The 23014-nt window shown below is 39.3% G+C and overlaps 1 protein-coding gene and 1 long non-coding RNA gene across 2 annotated transcripts; one reads left to right on the plus strand and one right to left on the minus strand.

The window, feature by feature from the left end:
- Positions 1-6056: 6056 nt before the first annotated feature.
- Positions 6057-10775, minus strand: LOC139918187 (thioredoxin-related transmembrane protein 2-B). The gene is made up of 8 exons (XM_071907488.2): positions 10498-10775; positions 9305-9365; positions 9055-9168; positions 8708-8784; positions 8467-8573; positions 7597-7662; positions 7310-7439; positions 6057-6349 (listed from the first exon to the last, which is right to left on the minus strand). The coding sequence occupies exons 1-8, from the start codon at positions 10684-10686 to the stop codon at positions 6161-6163; spliced, it is 933 nt and encodes a 310-aa protein (XP_071763589.1). The 5' UTR covers positions 10687-10775; the 3' UTR covers positions 6057-6160.
- A 1660-nt stretch (positions 10776-12435) lies between these two features.
- LOC139918189 (uncharacterized) lies at positions 12436-15996 on the plus strand. The gene is made up of 4 exons (XR_013504306.1): positions 12436-12526; positions 12792-12898; positions 14043-15083; positions 15467-15996. It is a non-coding gene; the product is annotated as an uncharacterized LOC139918189 (long non-coding RNA).
- The last annotated feature ends 7018 nt before the right edge of the window (positions 15997-23014 follow it).

The following is a 23014-nucleotide window of genomic DNA, read 5'->3' on the forward strand; positions in this document are numbered from 1 at the left end:
ATTCTACAATAAATATGTAATTAAGGGTTGGACCACACCGACTGGACCAAACCTGTAGTAGAAGGACATGTATCAGGTCAACCCTACATTGAGTAAAGCGTCCACCAAATGGAGCGTTGTATAATTTGACTTGGTTTAGCAGGGCCAAGAACTAGTTTTGACCAATCCGAGGTGTTCTGCAACGCATGGAGGCAGAAACAAAACCCAGGCAATGTCCCTCCTCTTTCCTGTCTCTCTCTCCTCCATGGTCTCTCGCTCAAGGAAATACACCTTAAGGCCTGGCAGGAGGCAACCAACCAACCAACCAACCGCAGTGTGTAGGACCTACGTTACCGTCAGCATCCGTCATGGACTCTTGACAATCTACCAGTGGCTGGAAGGAACGATATCCATCAACTTCAGATTGACGTCGAGGCGTGAATGGATTTGCCTTTTTTTTTTTTTTTTTGACGGAGGGAAGGAAAACATGACATTGGAAGAAAAAAAAAAAAAATGCCGATTCCCTCTTTCTTTTATTCATTTGTTGATTTATTCCTAGATGTGAATATGATTCCATGTTTGTACAGGATGATGTGATTTAAATGTGGATTTCCTAAAGAAAAAAAACAACAAAAAAACAAAAAAAAAACAAGTGGCATTCATAATGGACTGCAGCATGCACTACTATTACTACAAGCCACTGTGGGCCACTGTGATTGGCTGTGGACCACGCTGTCTGTTGTCTCTTGACCAATCAGAAATAAGGATACTAAAGTGAACAAGGAAATGGTGTTTTGGCCTTTTGTTGTTATTAGGGGTCTTTAAGACGAGGCAGCCTTTTCTAGGAAAAAAAAAAGAATTCCTCGAGCAATTGCCTTGAAAATCAAAGAAAAGTGTTGTCTTTTTTTATTTCACTTATTTAATTTCAAATTGTTTTATATGAATTTATATTGAAATATAGCTATTGATAAATGAAGAGTTTTTAATATCGACTCAAACAAGGGGTTGTTTTGTCAATTTCAGAATGGAGAAAAAAAAAGATGAAAGCAGCCCCCCTGTTGGGTTTTGGGTGAAGCTCCCGACACAGTTCATCCACCGAGTGTTTTTCCAGAAAGAGCATCAAATTTAGCAAAGTCCTATGTTGTAAACCAGGAGAAAAATCTGTGTGAAAATGTTGATAAACTTGTGATGATTTGATTTACCGGCCACTCACTTAACTCCATTTGAAAGGCAAATGAAAAGCAGTGCATTAAAAGTCTTCCTTTTTTTTCTCCCCCCTTTACCATTTCAAATCCACTGTTTCACATTCGGTAATTCACTTAAGGGCTGGAGCTGTGATTTCAGGAACATAATGGACTGCTTGGTGTTATAAAGTGTGGACATTTAAGCCGACAACAGAATGTCCAGCAGCCTGTTGCACCAGTTCAAACGTGCTTTCAATTGCACTTTGGGGAAGTGGTTCTCAACGTGGGGTCCGGGGACCACCAGGGGTCCTTGAGGGGCTTCCTGGGGGTCCCCAGCAAATTGATGAAGTGTTAAACTTTACCATTACACAATTTGAGAATGGAGGAAAAAGACTATTTTGATCATAGTTTCACTGCTATCTCTCTACCTACAATACAGATAGTCATGGGATTCTGGACAAAATCAAATCTTACAATAAAAATATTCTCAGATTTGGGTCTGAGAGACAAAATCACATCAAATTAGGGGTCCTTGATATGAAAAATGTTGAGAACCACTGCTTTAGGGTGGACACTAACCGTTACCTTCAAAACTAGTTAGTGTGACACTAAAAGCTGTTACAGACCACGCTGTTATCGTTCTTCCAGGTCATCCAGCAAGTTTGCCCATCTTTCAAATCAATTCACTATGCAAACGGAATTTTACAGAAGACTTTGCACCTATTAGGAGGTAGGTGTAAGTTTAAGTTGTAACTTATGTCTGTGTTGCAACTATGTCAGTTGGTGCCACTGTTAAAATCTTGGCAATGCGTGACCTCAGACTCGGGCAGAATTAACATTCAAACTTGCCATTAGACCTGAAGTTTAACTGGTGCAACACACTGCAGGACGTTTCTTGTACAATTAATGGTAAGTGGCATAATGCTTTGTAACTTTGTCGTCATTCCTCAACGGCCAAGAATAGTGGGCAAAGTTTTACTTGATTTGGAATTGTTCATTTTCTCTAGGGTGTCACCTTTTGGGTGTCCCATCTGCGCCCATTTTGTGCCCCTTCTATTGGTCAGTTGGGGGACACAAAATGGACACACATCGGAAAAACACAAGGCGCACTTTATTCCTCTGATCTTGCAAATGATGTGTCCAGTTATGTGGCTGTTCAATTGTCTGGCAAAATAAATCAAGCACACCTCAAGTAGTTCAAATATTTCTTACAGCTTTTTTTCCCCCACAACATAGCCAAGCCATCAAAGAACATAACAGGAAGGGGAAAATCCTGTGAAACATAAATGCTGTTTTTGATTGAATCTATCAGATCACAGGAGAGCAAAAATTCCCCCGGTGATGCCTTTTTTTTTTATATTTAATTTCAACTTTTTGCTCATGTTGCTATATTTTGCGACCAATTTCAGGTTATTGCTTTGGACCACAAGGGATGGTAGAGTAAGAAGGCGGGCTTTAGGCTTATGTTGGCAAGCACATTTGACGGGCGTCAGGAGCAGCCAATGCCTCTCGCCTGTGTGTTTGATAAGGGCGGGGCTGGGAAATGGATGTTTTAACTGAAGAAACAAAAAAAAAAGATAAAGTGTACTGTATAGCTTAATGTGTGTGTGAGTATGTTTGTGGATGTAGTATGTGTGTGTGTGTGTGTGGGGTGGGGTGGGGGGTGTTGGAGGATTGATAATAAACTTAATGAAACAGATTCTCACTCTGTTCAATTTCCAAACACATTGAGGGCAAAATTGTGCATTGATTTTCTATTTTTTTTATATTTTTGACAGCGTGTTTGTCAATATTACACACTGGTGTCGAGTACCGCTCATTCAAATACTTATGGGATAACTGAGGTGGCTTTGTTGGGTTTCATGTGCACATAGTTTTATTGCATGGAAAAAACAAAAGAAACAGGCCAGACTTCCCCCCCCCCCAAGTTATTTTCAAATTGTTTTTCAGCAGGCTTCTTCATTCACTCACATGAGCAAATATACATACAGAGTTATGGTTGTTCAACACGACGCCCTGGTCAGTGACGCATCCTTCCAACAAAACTAAAATGCAACATGACACAAAAAAAGTTAAATCAAAGTTAAGTACGCAACACATAACAAAAAAAAAAAAATATTAGTAATAAAATGGTGAATCGGGGATAAAACTTCACAGTGTCATCAAACAGCAAACCTTGACTGTGTACATTGTATTAGGTGTTTACAGTATGCTGCAGCCTGGTGGAAAAAGCTCAAAACCGTGAGCGGGGATGTTATCAGGGAACACAAAAAAAGCAGGAAATAATGGTGGGAAACACAGAAAAGGAATGAATGGAGTGATTTTGCCCCAAAAGCCAGATCGCTTCTTAAATGACTTTATTTGATATCTGTGTTACCAGAGATATGCAGATTATAATCTTAATGTTATCTCCCTTAGATGCCACTCAAAATCTGGCTCCTGGGCATCATTTTACACTATACAGGCAAAAATATACTAGCCACAGGCTAAGTGGCTAGTATCTTGTTTCTCTCGCTCCTCCTTTTATCTAGACCAAAAAATAAACCAAGATAAGAAAAGTTTCACCAGGAAAACTTAGCAGTGCAATGTAGTTACTGATAACATACTGTATAATATCATAAAGGTGATTTATTAAATAAAAAAAAAAAGGCAATGTCTCAGACTACCTTGGAATGGGTCGAATAGGTAATAGACTACATAAGAAATTCACTTAAGGTAGCTTCAAATAAACAAGCCCTAACAACAAAAAACGCGCTTGCAGTTGATCATGATGCCAATTGGAGGTAGGTAGCATGAAATGTTTGACCAGTTTTCGACCAATGAACTCGCAGGTATAGCATTTGACATCACTTGATTGGCTAACAGGACTTCAAAGCTTGAGTGAAAATGCAGGGACAGTGAACTGTAGCTCACCCACAGCCATAGACAGACAAGAGGCTCATGACCCCAGTTGTTGATATGGATGAGATTAATGTGTTGATAGTTTTTTTTGCATAATTCCACCACATGCTATTTAGTGGGCAGTATGAGCTTTGGGACAAACTGTACGTTAGCAGTTTTCAGCCACTGGCGTTTTCTGCTCCGTGGGAATCTGCAGCCATCAAGATGCTGATTGAAGTGTTGCCTATAGTCTATCAGTGGCTCTGCGCTTATGTTGCATTCACGTCACATGGGAATACCCTCTGAAAGTATGTCCAAGTAGGAAACTCTTCTCTCCCATCTTTCCCGTATGACCTGAATGCAGCCTTAGCAGAGGAGGCGGCTTGATTCTTTGATTCTCTACGCCTTGACGCTTAACGGAAGCAGAAAGCAGAAAGCAGAATTTGGGACGTTTGAAACGGCAGGCATTACAAAACAACTTGCCACACTTAGATAGCAGGATAGTCTGTTAACTTTGAGAGCTAAATACAATCAAGATCATCTCAGTTTGAGAGGTAAATACACCGAATGAATGTAATCACCACAAAAAAAAATACAAATTTAAAATGATAGGGAAATAAAGCGGGACAGTAGGAATCTCCATGAAAAAAAAAGAAATGGAATGTGTCAGAAAAGCTTGAATGACTGGGAAAAAAGGAAAAAAAAAAAAGTTCAACTTGGTAGGTCGACAATAATACAAATTCAAGTCTGTGTCCTTACAGGGATGGTGTCCAACTATTAATGAACGCGACACCACCCAGCTCATGCTGTAGTGTAGTCATGTTTCTTCAGGTTCAAGCCGAAACCATTAGGAACCTGAACGAGTAACACTGCGACTGATTTCAACAAAAAACTACTTACTTTTTCTATACCGTCTAGATTTAACTTAGTTTACATTAAGATAGAGTTAATCAATCAATGATTAAAAAAAATCTACATTGAATCAGCAACTTAAAAAACAAAATCAAAATCGAAAACAGCATCACAATCAATGTTCCCTTATTGTTAATTAGTAAAAACTCTCAATAGGCATTCTCGTCTAAGTCAGACCCCTTCTTACCTCACTGCTCTAGATCTCCAAAAGGTCTCGCTGTAGCGGGATGGAGCCACTCAAATATTCACAGCTTTAGCCGTCGGAAATGTGCTGTATGGACTGTGGGAACCCACTACATATGGCAAGGTCTACACAACACATTTCCAGAGCTTAAACGTATGCGTATCCGAGATATATATCTATATATCTATATCTATATATAGATATATATATCTATATCTATATCTATATCTATATATACACGTATATATATATATATATATATATATATATATATATATATATATATATATATATATATATATATATATATATATATATATATATACACACATATACATATATATATATATATTAATAGAGTGCTGTGCCGTTTAACAATCCAGCTGGCTGCGTCTCGATTTGCTACTCCGCTAAAGTGCACGCTTGTTCACTTTGTTGATTTCTAAAAAGGGGAAAACACACTGTAAGGTCACTGTGGGCCGCTACGTCTGGGAGAATTTTGTTGGTTTCGATGGAGAGGTCTAAACCATCTGTTACTTGGAAAGAGAGAGAGGAAATGTGACCATTAATAGAAATAGCTCTTGTGGCAGAAAAAAGTCCAGGTGTTACGGTCAAAACGCCTTTAAAAACCACCTACACTCTGGGCTTCATCAGATTTGTAGGTGTTCTTTAATGTTTTCAAACCCACGTGAATGCCTGGACTTGGATTTTTTTTGTGCCGCGAGAACACAGTTGCGGTCTTTCTTTCTTTCCAGTTCAAATCCCTGGCCTCCAAACTGCACCTGTGGTTATTTGGGGGTTCTTGAGTACCTTCCCACTTTGAAAATGGTCTAAATGCGGCTTAAGAGGCCTTCCCACGCCACTGAGAAATGGAACACTCATCTACACCGACGCCGATCTCACAGACGTAGAAAACATGGGCAGGAGTGAACAAATGGACACTTGGAGCGAAGAGGAGGAGGAGGAGGAGGAGGAGGAGGAGGAGCCCAAAGTTTCGTCCCGACGTTCAAGCGGAGCGATCCTATTTGTCCTTCTTGGATTCGACCTCCTCCCCCTGGGCGTCGCCTCCCTCCTGCTCTGGCTCCTCCTCCTCGGGGACCGGGGGGAACTGCGACAGGCCGGCCTTGTCGCCGAGGCCGCCCTTGGTCTTGTTGAGCTTCTTGGATTTCTGGTAGAGCTCGTTGAGGTTGAACTCGCGGATGATGTTCTCCTGTTGGGGGAGAGTGACAGAGGGAAGTGTTGCCGATGAGGGTTTTTGAACGCCGGTACTGAGATCTTTGCATTTGAGCATTTTCGTGCCAAAAAATTTTGTGTTCCCTCCAGAATTTTTTAAACAGTATTTAGCCCTTGAGACACTAAAACTCTTTGCTTTCGGCAGCTTCAATTCAAACCCTATTCAGTACTTGGTCCGTTATGGTGCGTACGATAATACTTTAGAGATGATGCTAAGCTAGCTTGTAGCGTCCACTTAATATACACAGTGTGCCAAAAGCATTAACATGCACCATAGCAGACTAAATACATAATAATGGACATAATAGCTGTTTCCATCCAGTTGTCAAGCTAATTTTGCGCAAATCTTTGAAAAAAAAAATGAACTGCTAATTAGGTGCGTTGCCCTCAGCTTGATTTAAGCAAATAAATCAGATCCTGAACATGAGAAACAACACATTGACCAGAAAAATGGTAAGAGTCTTTCAACCAATTAGTATTGTGCAAGTTGTACAACTCATGGTCATACAACCAAAAAAGAGACTCAGAGGCTGATCATTCAAAGCCTGTTATTATAAACAAATGCGTTTCCACTGCTATTTATCACACTCAAACTCTTCATAACATCCTTTACACCTCAAGGGAGGGTAAAAACTTTTGCCGTTCAGCTTCTTTTTCAAAACAAAAATAATCAAATGGAACCCCAGCAAATGAGGTGAAAGCTGCTACCAACCTCACTGTAGTACAACAGGGAGCTAATGGAAGGTACATTCATAACTACAGTACATGTTCTCAAATTTTGAATTGTTTTACATCAGGTTATGCTGATTATGTGCTATTGTGTAGTACGTTTTCAATCCAAATAATTGCTCATCACAATATGAATTGAATAAATTGTTGTTTTTGCAAATAGTTTCAATAAACCGTCACTGAACTGAAATATATTTTACAAACTGACCTCTGTGAAGCTCCAGGACACGGCTCTGCCCTTCTTGTCCACCTGGGGGCGTCGCATCACCTCCTTCCCTCCCTGGAACAACACCAAGGAAGGAAGCTGCTTGGACAGAGGAGACGCCGACACCTTGTACCTGGAGAAAGGGACAAAATCATGAAAGAAGAAAAATGGAGGATAACATGTTTGTATTTCTAGTCCTCTCCCTCTCTTTGGAGAGACAAGGTGGGTCAAAAAGAGAGGGGGGGGGGGGTAAAGGATTAAAAAACATTAAATTAAATGAAGAGACTTACTTCTTGGAAACTTCTCCATACCGTCCGATGTCCACCTTGCCAAACTTGAGACCGGGACAATTATACCTGAAACACAAGTGTGGAAGTAATTACATTTACTCTGGTCACTGTAACTGAGTAGCATTTTGTGTACTTGAACTTTATCTTTTTTGAACACAGTAACTTTATTGATTTGCGTTAACATGGTTGTTGCTAGCTAGTTCGCTAGCCTTACTAGCTAGTTGGATAGCCAATAGCAACGTTATTGAATAACGGGCATGGGCATTTTCAGTTTTTTTTTTTTTGAATCACATATCAAATATTGACATGAATTTCAGAAAACAACATGTACCATATCACATATTGAACTCTCAGTCATCTTTTTTAAATTGCAAAGATCTTATTCAACTTTGTTTTTTTAAAGTAACTCTTCAACTTTCAAAACGTTTGAAGTAGTTTGTTTAAATCAACTACTTTTTACTTTTACTTAAGTGTATTTTTACACCAGTAATTTCAAGTAAACTTTAAGCATGGCAACAGTAAATCCTATTTAACTAGTATATTATGTTACTCTCTCCAGCCCTGCTGAAACCGATGAAAGGAGAATTCACTTTTTGAGTCCAACACTCCAGTAACCTCACTGAGCAGTGACTCTACATTAATTCCCGGCAATTATTGCTATTACTATTTTCTGTTCTTGTTTTATTTGTTTTGTCTGCCTCACTGTGTAAAGCGTCCTTGGGTCTCTTGAAAGGCGTTATATAAATCTAAGTTATTATTATTATTATTATTATTCAGCGGTGACGCTCCCTGCTGCTTGAAAAAAACAGAAAAAATGCGGAGGAGGAGGATGAGAGGGATGGATGGATGGATGGATGGATGCAGCCTTACTTCAGGGAGAGGTCGGCGTAGACAGAGGCGAAGGACTGGCACTCTGGCGACCAGTTGGCGAAAAACTCCACAATCCACGTCACGCGACCGTCTCTGTCCAGCTCCTCCTGAACACACACACACACACACACACACACACACATCCAATTTTGACTTCTGAATAAAAAAGTAAGTGATGTCCAGACATTTGCTCTTGGTCAAGCATTGAGTCACTATTGCAAATTTTGGCCATTTTACTCACGTCGATGGTTTTGTCGCTGAAGTATTTGATGTACTCTGGTCCCATGTAGAGAGGAGGCTTACAGGTCATTAAAAACACTGCAAGGCACAAACAGAAGAGAGGAACACATCAGTATACAACACAAGGACTGTGTGTCTAGGTGATGTAGGCTTACACCTCATTAAAAACACTGCAACACAATATGAGCACCTAATACATCACATTACTTCATATCAACTACAAATTGTTGAAGGGCAATCTCTTTCTCCCCTTGACATTTTGATTTGTTTGATTGGAAAGTGAACCGACTCGTGTGTGTGTGTGTGTGTGTGTGTATGTGTGTGTGTGTCAGTAGAGACTATACTGACCAATGCAGAGCGTCAGATAGAGCAGTCCCATCCTGATGTCCAGTCTGAAGAACAGAATGACGTTGGCCACTTTGCTGAACAGGATGATGTTGCCGACATGCTGCTCCACCGTTACTAACATGAACAGAGAGAGAGAGAGAGAGAGAGAATGAAGCTTTTCAATTCTGTTTTCATGTTTTTAAGGCCGCCCCAACCCTAACATGACCATCAACGACAAATAAAGCCAGAACAAAACACAACATCTACTCACTGGCTCTTCTGTTCTTCATCATGACGATGGCACTGAGGAACATGAGGATCTCCACCTCTCTCTGAGAACGGAAACATTAGATCTGCATCAGTATCTCACCATTTCACAACCATGACCAGCCAGGTTAATCAGTCTGCTGCTGCCTTCGAGTGCTGTTGGAAATATCGGAATGAGCAGTTGTGCGCCCTTGTACGACTCCACTAAGTGACCCTTGGGACCAGGAGTGTGGACATTTTCCGTTGACATCAGAGTTGCCAAAATGGGACATAAACATGATGCATAAAACAACTTTCGGCTGATAATTAAAACATCAGTTACATGTGTGATGCATATTTCTCCTCTTTGTTCTGTAAGTAGCTCTTAATTAGTTCAGGGCTGCTTGATTTCTAAAACAAAACGCCCACTAAAAACGACTTGTTTACAGGGCCAATTCATTATTTATTAATTTCAACCAAAAGCACTTAAACAAGTCGAATTTACAACCTCTGAATTCGAAAGTAGAAGCTTATGAAGAGACACTGAAGGCAGCAAGTGTCCGCATGCAAGCATCTCCTTTCACATAGCTGGTGCTTTCAGGAATATAAGCTCCTGCTACCACACACACACACCTTTAAACTTCAGCCACTAAGTCTGTGTCAAGAATGTGCAAAGCGTTTCCCTTCAGAGAGTACATTATTAACCACAGGCCTCTATTGCAGATTAAATGTCAAGGCAGGCCACCGGCCATTTCTGCACTCTTCATATCGCAACGAAAATGTAACGTTAATGTGTCCATAGCCCCGATACTGTCCGCTCTCTCGTATCGAGAACGCCATGCCACAGCCAAATATCTGGGAGTTCAATGTTGTCTTGCTTAATGCTTAACGTGAACCAATTCTAAAAGTTGGCATTTTACATGCCGAACTTAACAGAAGACCTTAACGATTCGTAAAACTCTTAAATTACGTTTTACCGTTTTTGCAACTTTACCGATAAGCAAGGCAGCATTAATAGGCCAGATTTTTGAATAGGAGTAGGCGTGACGTTCCTCCTTAGAGAGCAGCTCATATCGGGGCTAATGTCATCCTGGCCCTTGTTGCCAGTCAGCCCAACCATTCCCACATTTTGAGCGCAGCTGTGTTCATCCATTATCCGGTTAGCTAGTGAATGTTCCTTCTTAAAATGACTGTTACTTTCTAGCATTTTCTACGGACCCAGTCGAAGTCGCAGGAGTTGCCGTCCTCTCGTTGTGTAGCCAGATGGTCGCAGATGCCAGGCGTCTTGCGGATGGCTAGAAAGGCTACAGACATGAAGAGAGAAGCTACATAGTAGGGCTTCAGCAGCCACTTGTACACCTGCGGCAGGTGGTACAGGAAAGCGAATAAAGGCGTTAGCAGCGCCATTTCTAGGTCCCTAACGCACTACGACTAAAACGGGAGATGAACCCCGAAAAGAGTGAGGCAGCCGGTGATGCAACTGTTAGCTAAATGTGAACGGCCGGCTGCTAGCTTGTGGTTTACCAGTGTTAAGCTAGCCAGGATAAACAATACAACTTCCGGTTAGAATTTAAAAAATAAAACCCTTCCTTCGCTAGGAAATGCCATGCACAACAATACAATATACGGTTTTTGAAATTAATGTAATACCACTGAATATTTTGACATGCTTTTTGTTCTGTAGTGCACAGCTAAATACTCAATTATTTTTGTCTGTCCAAAAGCAACAACTTTGAAGGCAAAATACGTAACTTCCGGTGTTACTTTAGTTAATTTTGTGTAGCTTGGCTTAGCCTTGTAGTTTCTAGTCGGCGAAAATGTATGGAAATCACGATTTAAAGGGGGCGGAAAGAAGTGCAGAGGTCAATGAGGACAAATGGCAGATAAACAGCGGTGATTGGGCAGCTGAGAGATCAAGTCAATAGCGATTGGTTCAATGCGACACAGGTCTCTCCCACCGGAACTGGGTTAACTTTTACCGTAATTAACGAAGTATATGAGGCAGGCCCATGCGTGTATTGGGAAATTTCAGGTTACAACGATGCACTCTAATCAGTATCAGCCACAGTATCTTGGCGATGGTATTAAATACAATCTATTGAGTGATCTTTGCGATATTAAGTGTGATTTTCTCGCACTCCAATAGGCAATGGTTATACACATAGGCCCTTTAGTTTCATGTGCATCGTTCACAGGCCAATACACTGAGTAAAATCAATAAATGACCCATAAGGCATCTGTTGGGCTTTTACCCATAGTGATACTTTGAAGATGCACAGTGGCAGTCTGAATTTGATACTGTGTTACAGGTCTGATGTGTTATAGTGCTATTATTAGGCACTCATTTTTACAGTCTTGTCTTAAGTAATAATCTGTGCCATTTTCATGTAAATATATTTACATTTTGCTACTCTCTGTCACTGATTGATACAACAGTGATTCAACCTATATCCAGTTCATGAAAGCTTTTACATTTTCTGTTCTAAACAGCTGGTGTCTGGTAGCTCTTTCCTGGGAAAAATCCTCTGCCACACAGGAAGTGAGTGTGTTTTACGTTTACAGTTTGTTTGGAATAAACAGAAGAAGAAGAACTGGGTAGCTAGCATGAGCAGTGATAGCCACCATGGCTGAACAGACAAAGAACAAAAGAAAACAGAGTGCTACTTAAAGAAACTAAAACTTAATCAACAGAAAATCCAAGTAAAAAGAAGTCACAGTATTGGACATACTGATCGACAGGTGATCTCTGGGAAGTCCTAAAATATTACTGTTGTCTACCTAAAGGTCTTAAAGTAATAATTGGCAACATTTTCATATAACAAATGTGACTCTGTATCGCTGTTTATTGTGATACAGGAATTGTTGAACTTTTTCATCCTGGGACCCAAATTTTGTGAATTGAGTCACATCCTGGGACCTTGGCTTGTTGGGGCATTTGGATTATAAAATTGTAAAAAATGTAGAATGGACACGCACACGCACACACATAGACACACACTAAATAATAATAATAATAATAATAATAATAATAAAACTGTATAGCACATTTTCAAAACAATTGTTACAAAGTGCTTTTACAAAACCTTGGCCATGAGGTGTGTTTGGGTGGGGAATGCTGGAGGCATTTGTTTTCCAGTAATCATTTAAACACTCCCACCCCCTTCAGTAGGCATAGATAAGGAAGGAGTGAGACAAAAGTAAAAGCAAACTTAACCTGAAGAGACTGAAGGAAGTACATAAGAGCCTGGTGAGTTTCAGAGAATAAAAACATTGCTGTCATTTCAATGATATGTTTACAAAAATAAATATGAGTAAAGTAAAGTAAAGAATAAAGAAATAATGAATTAAAATATTGATGTCGGTTCAGCCAGTCAACTATCAGTATTGGATTTTTCTGACCTTGTTGTACTCAGCAATGAAAGTGATCGACGAGTAAATTAATCATCAATAGTTTATATGATTGGAACAGTGAAGGAAAACTTTATTTAAAACTCCCAAATCTGTAAATTAAGTTTCTCACAGATTTGCAGGGTAGCAGCGGGAAGGACAAAGCTTCAACGCTGAAAAGAACACTATCCAGAGACCAGACCTCAACACTCCAAACCATGTTCAGAATAAGGTCAGTACAAAATATTTTTCTGGGTTTCAAACATATTCACAGTATGGCAAAGTGATGGGAATTAATTTTTTGTTATTGTAACTTGAAGAAATTGTTGTTTTTTGGAGATTTCTTAAAATAATACATTGTAAGTCATGCTTAAAGCTCATATCGCTGTACCACTTTTGAACTTTTGACAGTAAAAGTGATCCGGTGAAGCAAAATCAGCCCCGTACAGAGAATCAAATGAGTGGCAAATCAATGTTCCTATCTCCAAACTTCACAAACTGCATCGGCAGCATTCCTCACACGCTCTGCTCTTAACAGCCACCATACAGTACATAACATTTACAGCTGTTCATGCAATACATTCCGATTAATGTAATAAACCATTAACGCAATAACAATTTGCAGTTAATTTGCAGTTGCCCCAATGTCGGAAAAAATGACCCCATAACATAATGGGTGTATGTTTTGTTTTGTTTTTCAAAGGCTATTCATTTTGTTGAAATAATTATTTTGAGCACTGATTGGGACGCTTTGTTTCTATTACATTAATAAGTAGGCTGAAATTTAACATTTTCAAAAATGTAATATTCAACTGAAAAGTAAACTATAGTTCACTTGTTTTTTACTTACTTACTTAGTTTTGTTTGTTTTGGTTTTTTGTTTGTTTTGTTTGTTTTGTTTGTTGTCAAAGACAATTAATAAAGGTTATTTCATAAAAGCAAGTCTGTGAAAGTGAGCTTTAAGAGGTGATTTAAAAGATTATACAGATTTAGCAGCCTGAGCTCCTCAGGCTGGTTGATACAAAGTCCAGGATTCCTGATAGAAAATAGCTAATCACCTCTTGTTTTTAATCTAGACTGTGGAACAGCCAATAGGAACCTCTTGTTTTTAACCTAGACTTTGGAACAGCCAATAGGAACCTCTTGTTTTTAAGTGACATTAGGAACCAATAGGAACGTGTCCAATTACCTCAGGGTGTGATATGGCTCATAGGAGGTTAAAATGTCTGTGATATTGCTTGATGCCAGACCCATCACTGCCTTAAAAGTGATCAGTAAAATCTGAAAATCAATTCTGAAGCTAACAGGTAACCAGTGGGAATCCTCTATCTATGTTCACTTCTGTAAGAATAATTTCTCTGTCATCTACTTTTCAGGCCTGAAATTGAATGTGACCAGCTTCCAGACACAACTAAGCATCATACCTCAGTACCTCGGCTAAGGATACCTTTACGAGAGTTAGCATAGTGGGCACCAAGATAGGCTGCATATGTTAAGGGTGACCTTATGAAGATTTACTAAGATATAATCATGTTACATTTAGGGTTACAGTGATTTAGGATTTGAAGGCCAATATAGATATTTGACCATTTTTATTCCAAAAATAGTAAATAGTATTCAGTGTTTCCCCCAGAATTTTATTCTTGTCAGGGTGGAAAAGCCTCTGAAACAACATAGACCATGAGATACTAAAACTAAAAAATTGAAACACAGGATACTATTACTACTACTGCTACTATTGATATTAATACTCATACCAATGATAATAATAATAATAATAATGATCTAACATATTACTGCATTCTTGTGTGGAATCCAATCAAAATGTCTCATTAGAATCAACTATCATTTAAGATTCAGGGTTTCATATAGACAACCAGTGTTGTATTGATAAATTGTACAATATATATGTAATCATATCAGAGGTGACTAGACAGTATATAGATGAGAGCTGGGCTCTACTATGGGCTATGAAAATGGAAAAAAGTGCCCTGCCACATAGGATGAGTAGACTAAGTAATAGGCTATTAAAGTAGTCAAGGTTTTTTTTGTAAGGACGTTTCATTCACGTTACATTAAGTCTCAATTCAAGATGTCATATTAAAGGGTTCAACTCACAGAACTTGAAGGGATAGAATGGTCACTCCCATTCAAATTAACGTTCCAGGATGGTCGGAGTGGCAGCCATTTTTATGTGAACCGTTGGAGTAGCTTCTGTATAAACCGACTCACAGTAAGTCGCTGAGGAGAGACGTTTTGCAGCAAGAACCAAAGCGGTGGAAAACTGGCATTGCAGCTGAATGAAGTTGTCAGTCATGCCACCACTAGGCGGAGCTCCAGTTGCTGCTGTCTTTTTAAGTAGCCTAGGTCAAAAGTTTTGACAGCTCTGCACAGTTAGTGGAAGTGGTTACAGTTGAGTTAATCTGTTTCAGCCGATGTCCGTTAGCTGTTTGAAGTTACCGAATGTTAACCTTTCTTCTCCACTAAAGGTAGACTAAGCTACATTAGTTTATAGGATTTAAGGGGTTAAAGGTAGCTGTTTGATGATGCTTACCAGCTAGGTGCTAATATGCTGATTTTGACGTGAAGAGCTAGCGAGAGATAATGATAAAGCTACGTTAACTTTATCTTTAACATTAGCTTTCAGTTGAGTTTTGGCAGTTTGCTAAGCACTCGTGCAACAGACTCATCTGCACAGTTCTCAAGCAAGTGTGACACACTTTACACCCTTAATGTCCAGTCTTGCATTGTCACCATAGCAACCAACCCTTAAAATTTCATGCAATTTATGATGTATTAGCCAAATTACCATAGCAAACAATGGAAGGACTGTTCTATCCATTCAAGTTCTATGTTTCAACTATATTGTCTAACTCAGTTGAGATCTACCCTCATGGAGGCAACACTGGGTAAAATGAATTTGTATAAACAATTACAAATGTACTATACAGTGTTTTATTTCTGTGTACCTATAACTTGGGGAATATTATCTGTCAGACTGTACACTCTATATACATGGACTCTTATTTCTAACATTATAGCCTGTGACATCAATTTTGCACTTTGCTGATATGTTTGTGTACAGCTAGTATTTTCTTTCTGACATATGTTTTTATTCAGTTTATTCATGTCACTTAGTGCAAATATGTATTGATCTAACAAAATTATTTATTTATTTATTCCATTTAATTGCCATTTATTCCATTTAACTTCTAGGTAGAGTAGAAGTGGGCTACTGTTACTTTGCTGAAATATTACTGCAGTAAAAGTATAATTACTGGTGTACAAATCTACTTAAGTAAAAGTAAAAAGTAGCTCATTTAAAATGTATTCAGACTAGAAGTTATTGAGTTTCTCCATTGTTGTTTGTTTTGCTCTTAGCTATCCAACTAGCTAGCAACAACCAGTTAAACACAACACAACAATACTGTAACTGGACGCATGTTAACTCTGCTACTATCATGGGCAAATTCACTTCCTCTACAAGCTTGAACACATGTGATAAAGGTGCAGGTAAAGGTTTCTAATGCAATGTCTATGGAGAGCCACAATATTTGTACTCTGTAATGGATGTGATTTAAAATGTAACAAAGTACAATCCTTAAAAACATACTCAAGTAAAACTTAAAGTACTGACTTTAAAAACTATTCAAAACAGTAGAAGTACACAAAAAAGCTATGCAATTACAGTAATGAGAGTAAATGTAATTTGATACTTCCACCATTGAAATTAATCTAATACTGCATATACAAAACATTCAATTACTCACTTAAGATATTTTTCCTCATCTACAAACTTCATCAACACAGTTCATATGTAAAAGTTTTGTTTAATTTTGCATGTTCAGATTATTACATGACATTACAGAGGCCTCCAGGTTGGCAAATTAAACACAGAATAGTAGAAATACAGTATGTCGACTACAATTGTTACATTCCCTTGCCAAACCCCAAAACAAGAAATCACTCACATGTGAAAAACCAATAAAAAGGTTTATAATGAAATCTTAAAAGCTGTCCCAAAATGGACGGGCAGACAAACATAGAGGCTAGACTACAAGGCAGTTTGAACAGAAACCAAACAGAAAACTCACATGCAGGGAGGCCCTTATAGGCTCCTCACCAACAACTCTCCAGAGTGGAACACTGGGCCAAGAGTCCATCCTTCTCCTTAAATTTAATGTCGTCTGGTTTTTGGCGGCTGCACACAGGGAGGGTAAATGTTAAGCAACCTCCCATCAGCAAGACCAGGCAGTCTAACAGGCTTCATCCCATACTGTAAGCCTAACTGGCCTCTGACTGGTGATAGTGGTCTTGGTAAAGGTGGTGGTTGACTGGTGCGGCTTCGTGGGTCAGGAGAAGATTTCTTCACATGTTGTTTGGGCCTGACAAGAAGAGAACGGTAACTCATTTGGCAACACTTAAAATATATATTAATATACCAATGATGGAGTAGTAAATCAAAAAGGTGGGTAAACATGACCTCCAGTCTTTGATCATCATAAAGCAAACAACTGCCCATATGCAAAAAAATCTACATTTACTGAAAAAGCATTATGTTTTTTTTCTTTAAAAGACCCTGTCCTCAAATAAATGACATCAGTTTGATACTACTTCATTTGATATACACTACGAATTTGTCATGTCCAATTAAAAAAGGTAGGTAAACTGAGTTTATTTGGGCTTACCCTCCACTACATCCTTACAAATGTAAGGGTTTTCATATTTAATATAAGGCATTATGAATGTGGTTGTTAGCACACACAATAACTCATAATGACCTTGCTTGGTCACCAGAGGAAATTACAAACACGATGGGATAGTTAATGTAGTTAATTTGATAGTTAATTTGCTTTATGAAAAGACGTAACAATATACACCTGATTATTACACAGTTTTGTAGAACACTCAGTTCTGATTGGCCAATTCTGATTGGCAAATGAAGGCATTCCAAGGTCAGTCAAGTCCAGTCAAATCTTCTCATCAATTTAACTGGTGCCACCTTGTGTCAAAAAGACTCCTTGGTTACTGCAGAGAGTTCTGCTGGTTTGAGGCAGAAGCTTGTAAATTATTTTAGCTTGTAATTAAATAATTTTAAATCAAGTCAATCAATCAATTTTGTGTCAAATAATGAATGTCTTTGCTACATAGCCATGTAACAAGCAGGATAATGTACAGAGAGCCCCTGCTTTGCCTCGGGGTCATGATTCATCCTGTCGGGCTTATTTTACAATAATGACTGGCTCACTGTAAATTATCCTTTACTTAAAGGAATAGTTTGGTATTTTGAACCCTGGGCCCAAATAACATGTTTTCCGTCATGATCCCTATTAGTAGAAACCATAACTCGGCTAGCCGCCTGCTCCACCCGTCCGGTAACACTGGGAAGCTCCCTCCCACTACTGCAATAGAAACCTAGGGGCATACGCCACAGTCTTTGAAAACTATGATAAACAGTATAATCATACCAGTGTCAGTATGTTATCTTGAAAAAAAACTAGCTTTCTGTCAATAGTTGTGTGCTATTTGGATGGAAATTATTTTTTCTCAAAGACGCACTACCTTCTAAACCGGTGTAAGCGTCCACGAGAGCCAGAAGAATCCTAAAATAACTGCTGACAGAAAGCTTGTTTTTTTTAACGATTTTTTCAAGATAACATACTGACACCGGTATGATTATACTGTGACCATCGTGTTTTGCAAAACAACGTTTATCATTTTTTTTCAAAGGCTCACTAGCGTATGCCCCTAGGTTTCTATTGCAGCAGAGGGGGGATCCCAGTATTACCGGACGGGAGCAGATGGCTACTACAACTACTAAGTCCAAATGCTTCTACTACTGATATTACTATTACTACTTTCACTACTGCTGATACTACTACATTTTAAAACATTACGACCAATTCTTCAATATATTGATTAATACAAGACTTCTGGCTGACAAATAAATAGCTTAATAGCTCAAAATAATCACATTTTAAAGACATTTAAACTCTGTAATTAATTCAACTTTGTAACTTTTCAAACTGAAGTAGGCGCACAAATTTCCTTCAGAAAATGTAACCTAATAAAAGGTTTGTAAGTCAGAATTCTTACCAGGGCTTTCTTCAGATTATCATCTTGCTGGAGCTGTCCCTCCAACCCCTGCAACTGCTGAAGGTTGGAAACTGGAAGCATATCTTGAGGAAATGTTTGAGTATCTTCGTGGGCACCCCTTAAATCTTAAACCAGTTTCACCAGGATACTCATGCTCCTTGATCATTTCTTGATTGGCGAGGATATTCCGTATGACAGCTTAAAAGGACAGTAAGAGAGAGAAAACAGAGGAAATGGGTTTTAATGTTTCCAGTCAGAGTGGATTTTGTGTATGTGAGTATGCATGTGAAGATGGTGTGTAAATGTTTATGTCCATACATTCATTACAATCAACATTTCATCCTCTTGATGGTGTGATGCTATCTCCTATGTTGAATGCTGTAGAGCAAAAGTTGAGCGGGAGTTGTTAGGCTTCTGACACCTAATGGTGAAAACTAGGGTACTGAACTGGCTACCTGCTATTGGCTCTTCTTTGTGCTGGGTGATGCCACCTTCAATAGAGTCAGGGGTTAAAGTGGAATTTGGCAGGTGGAAGAACCCTGTTTCGGGGGGGGGGTGTAAGATGCATAATTGGTGGAGGGGTCCGAAAAAAATAGTAATTTAAAACAAATTTCCTGCATTTTTACACCACCTAACCTCTTGGATTAAGTCAAGAAACAGCAACCCTGTATAATGTTAACCAAAAATGTAAAATTATGTTATATTACTAGATTTCAGCATTGAGGTGCTTACATTCATGATTTTGCATAGGCATACTAACCTAAAAACCTATTATTGGGAATCTTGAGAAAGTTTCAGAGCGACAGACACAGCGCGTCCCCGTAACCATAGTAACTCACTCTCACTCCTGCCTGCGTGCGCACAGCGCGAGAGGAGAGGGAGAGACGCAGAAGAGCCGCGGACTGAGATTACTCTGAGCATCATGCATGGGAATAAATTACAATATAATAAATTTGTGTATATTTCTCGCTATTCAGATGGTCTGAATAACTTGCTGCACGGTGCTGCTCTGTCTCGTCTCGTGCGCTGTCAGAGTAGTTATGAATTTGTTTTTCACTGCATGAGAAAATGGACTTGTGGCGTGAGAGCGTGTGAAAAATGTCAATTGCGTGAGTCTCACGGTCAATGCGTGAGAGTTGGCAGCCCTGTGAACTCGGTTGACATTATTATGTATAGAACTGCCAATCAGATTTACTTACTTATTAATCGAAGGTGCCGGAACGCCGTTCCGGATCGTTCCGGCCCACTTTAACCCCTGAATAGAGTACAACAGGTGTGACATCACCTGGCACCAAAGATCAGCCAATAGCAGATGGCCAGTTCAGTACCCTACTTTCACCAGTAGATGTCAGGCTTCACCACACATTTGGGTGGGGTTTAGTTACCCTTTAAATGTATATTATCACTTCTAGAGATGGGAAAAGAATGGGAGATGTAAGGAAGGAATGGCAGGTGTAAAGATCATGGCCGAACTATGTCAATGTCCATACTCACATCTGTTGAGAATGTCACTCTGGCCTCTGGATGGGGTAGCATTTTCACTGTTCAATGCTAGCAAGAGAGAGAGTTAACGGTTAATTTGAATGAATAGGTGACACAGTTTTTCCTCAACTAGAAATTAAATTCTGAAACTCAACAAAGGAGGTTGCCACTCCCACTCCCAACTTTGTTCACACTGTCATCTCTCCCTGCAAGCTTAGTATAGAGCCAAGCCACAAGCCAATTTTCTGATGGCTGACACTCTCATTCAATCTAAAAATAACTGCAACTTAACGTTACATTAGCTAGTTGATATAAAATTTTGGAGATACCCATCATCACAGGAGGTTATCCTATTATACCCATCGGCAAAATGATGACAGTGAAGGAAAATTATAAATATAAAAGTTTCTTCCTTCCAAGTGGCAGTACATTGGAGCATGTGCTCCATCTGTGATGGGACACAGATGGAGCATACCTTATAATAAACCCTGCTTTTATTAAAAATCATTGAATGGTATTTTGCATCAATTAGTTTGTTTTAAGCTTAATAATTACCCTTGTAGCACCCAATAATGTAATAATTTCCTGAAAATGTAATAACGCCTGCAAATGTAATAAAATTTGCACTTAACTTGATCGAAAATGTAATAAAACCCAATAATGTAATAACTTGACCAATAATGTAATAAAATGTCCTGACTCATATTGTAATAATATTTTTACTGATAATGTAATACCTTTCAGGTGGGTCTGATGATGTTCATTTTCAGTCCAGAGTTCTACATTTTGTGTTTTAAGAATTTAAGAATGTTATATACATTGGATTTTAAATGAAAGAATGACTATTAGGTTAAAGTGCAGACTTTGAGCACCATACAGCCATATGCATATGGGCAGAAACTCAGGGACATGCAGGGGTTAAAGTGGGATTTGGCAGGTGGGGGAACCCTGTTTCGAGGGGGGGGGGGGGGGGGGGGGTAAAATACATAATTGGTGGGGGGGTCAAATTTCCTGCATTTCTACACCACCTAACCTCTTGGATTAAGTCAAGAAACAGCAACCCTGTATAATGTTAACCAAAAATGTTAAATTATGTTATATTACTAGATTTCAGCATTGAGGTGCTTACATTCATGATTTTGCATAGGCATACTAACCTAAAAACCTATTATTGGGAATCGCGAGAAAGTTTCAGAGCGACAGACACAGAGCGTCCCCGTAACCATAGTAACTCACTCTCACTCCTGCCTGCGTGCGCACAGCGCGAGAGGAGAGGGAGAGACGCAGAAGAGCCGCGGACTGACGTTACTCTGAGCACCATGCATGGGAATAAATTACAATATAATAGATTTGTGTATATTTCTCTCTATTCAGATGGTCTGAATAACTCGCTGCTGCGCTGTGCTGCTCTGTCTCGTCTCGTGCGCTGTCAGTGTCTCTTTTCGCGCCGCGACGTTATCAGTTATGAATTTGTTTTTCACTGCGTGAGAAAATGGACTTGAAATGTCAATTGCGTGAGTCTCACGGTCAATGCGTGAGAGTTGGCAGCCCTGTGAACTCGCTTGACATTATTATGTATGAAACTGTCAATCAGATTTATTTACTTATTAATCGAAGGTGCCGGAACGCCGTTCCGGATCGTTCCGGCCCACTTTAACCCCTGGGGACATGCAACTACATCCTGGTCTTATTGAGTGGGTGATGGACTACCTCCTTGGTAGACCATTCCAGGTCAGATAAGCTTCTGAGCAGCACTGGGGACCCCAGGTAACTGTTCCCTAAACCTTCCTCTTCACTCTCTATACCACGGATTTCCAACAAAACACTGCCTCATGAAAACAACCACAATCCAACAAAACAACTTTCGGTAACACTTAATTTGAAGGGGGTATACATAAGCATTCATAACACCTACATACGCACTACATGACACCTGACATAAACATACATAGCCAGTCATAAATGTTTGTTCCACCTGGTCATAAAGGGTTATTATGTCACTTTCAATGTCAAATTGACATCATCCTCTATGTCAAGTGACATAGTGGTCAGTTGACATATACTGTCATACTGGTATGTTATGACACTTTCTGCTTCAAAATGACATAGTACTTTATGACAATTGACATTGTCGTTCTCCGTGTTCCTCAATAAGTCAAAATAATATAACCAACAGCCAATCATTTTGGCCACTAGGTGGAGCTCTAGTGGAGCTAAACTGAAAATACCTCCAGCACTAGCTACAGAAAATACCTCCAGCACTAGCTACACACTGCACTGAAGTTTTCTCCCTATAGGATATGATCACTTGGCAAGGTACAGTATGAAATGTCACAGCATCAATTCCTGCAGATTTCTGTAGAATATCAGACAGAGTTTGATAGGATATGAGGATAAAGTGGTAGGCTTCAGGCTAGATTTTTTTTATTGACCATGTGTTACATGCTAGTTAGAAGTTGATGTTAATGCTTGTTGATGCTAACTTCTTATAATAATAATATTGACAGGCGCTCAGCAGTTGCGTTATTTTCCGCGCTTGCCAAAACAATTAGGCTGTGCGCTCACAGAAATTTGACAGTACCATTCTCAACGCAAAGTGATGCTAACTTTGCCTTATCAGGAAATAAATCACCAGGTGTGTAAAAAGTACCCAGAAATTATACTTAAGTTAAAGCAGTGGTACTCAAACTTTCTTGGTCAGGCCCCCCCTTTAAAACTAGAAAATCCGTGATTGGATCCCCCCATCATAATCCGTGGGGGTGCAATTGAG

Source organism: Centroberyx gerrardi, chromosome 3 (assembly GCF_048128805.1).
Source record: "Centroberyx gerrardi isolate f3 chromosome 3, fCenGer3.hap1.cur.20231027, whole genome shotgun sequence".
Taxonomy (NCBI): Eukaryota; Metazoa; Chordata; class Actinopteri; order Beryciformes; family Berycidae; genus Centroberyx; species Centroberyx gerrardi.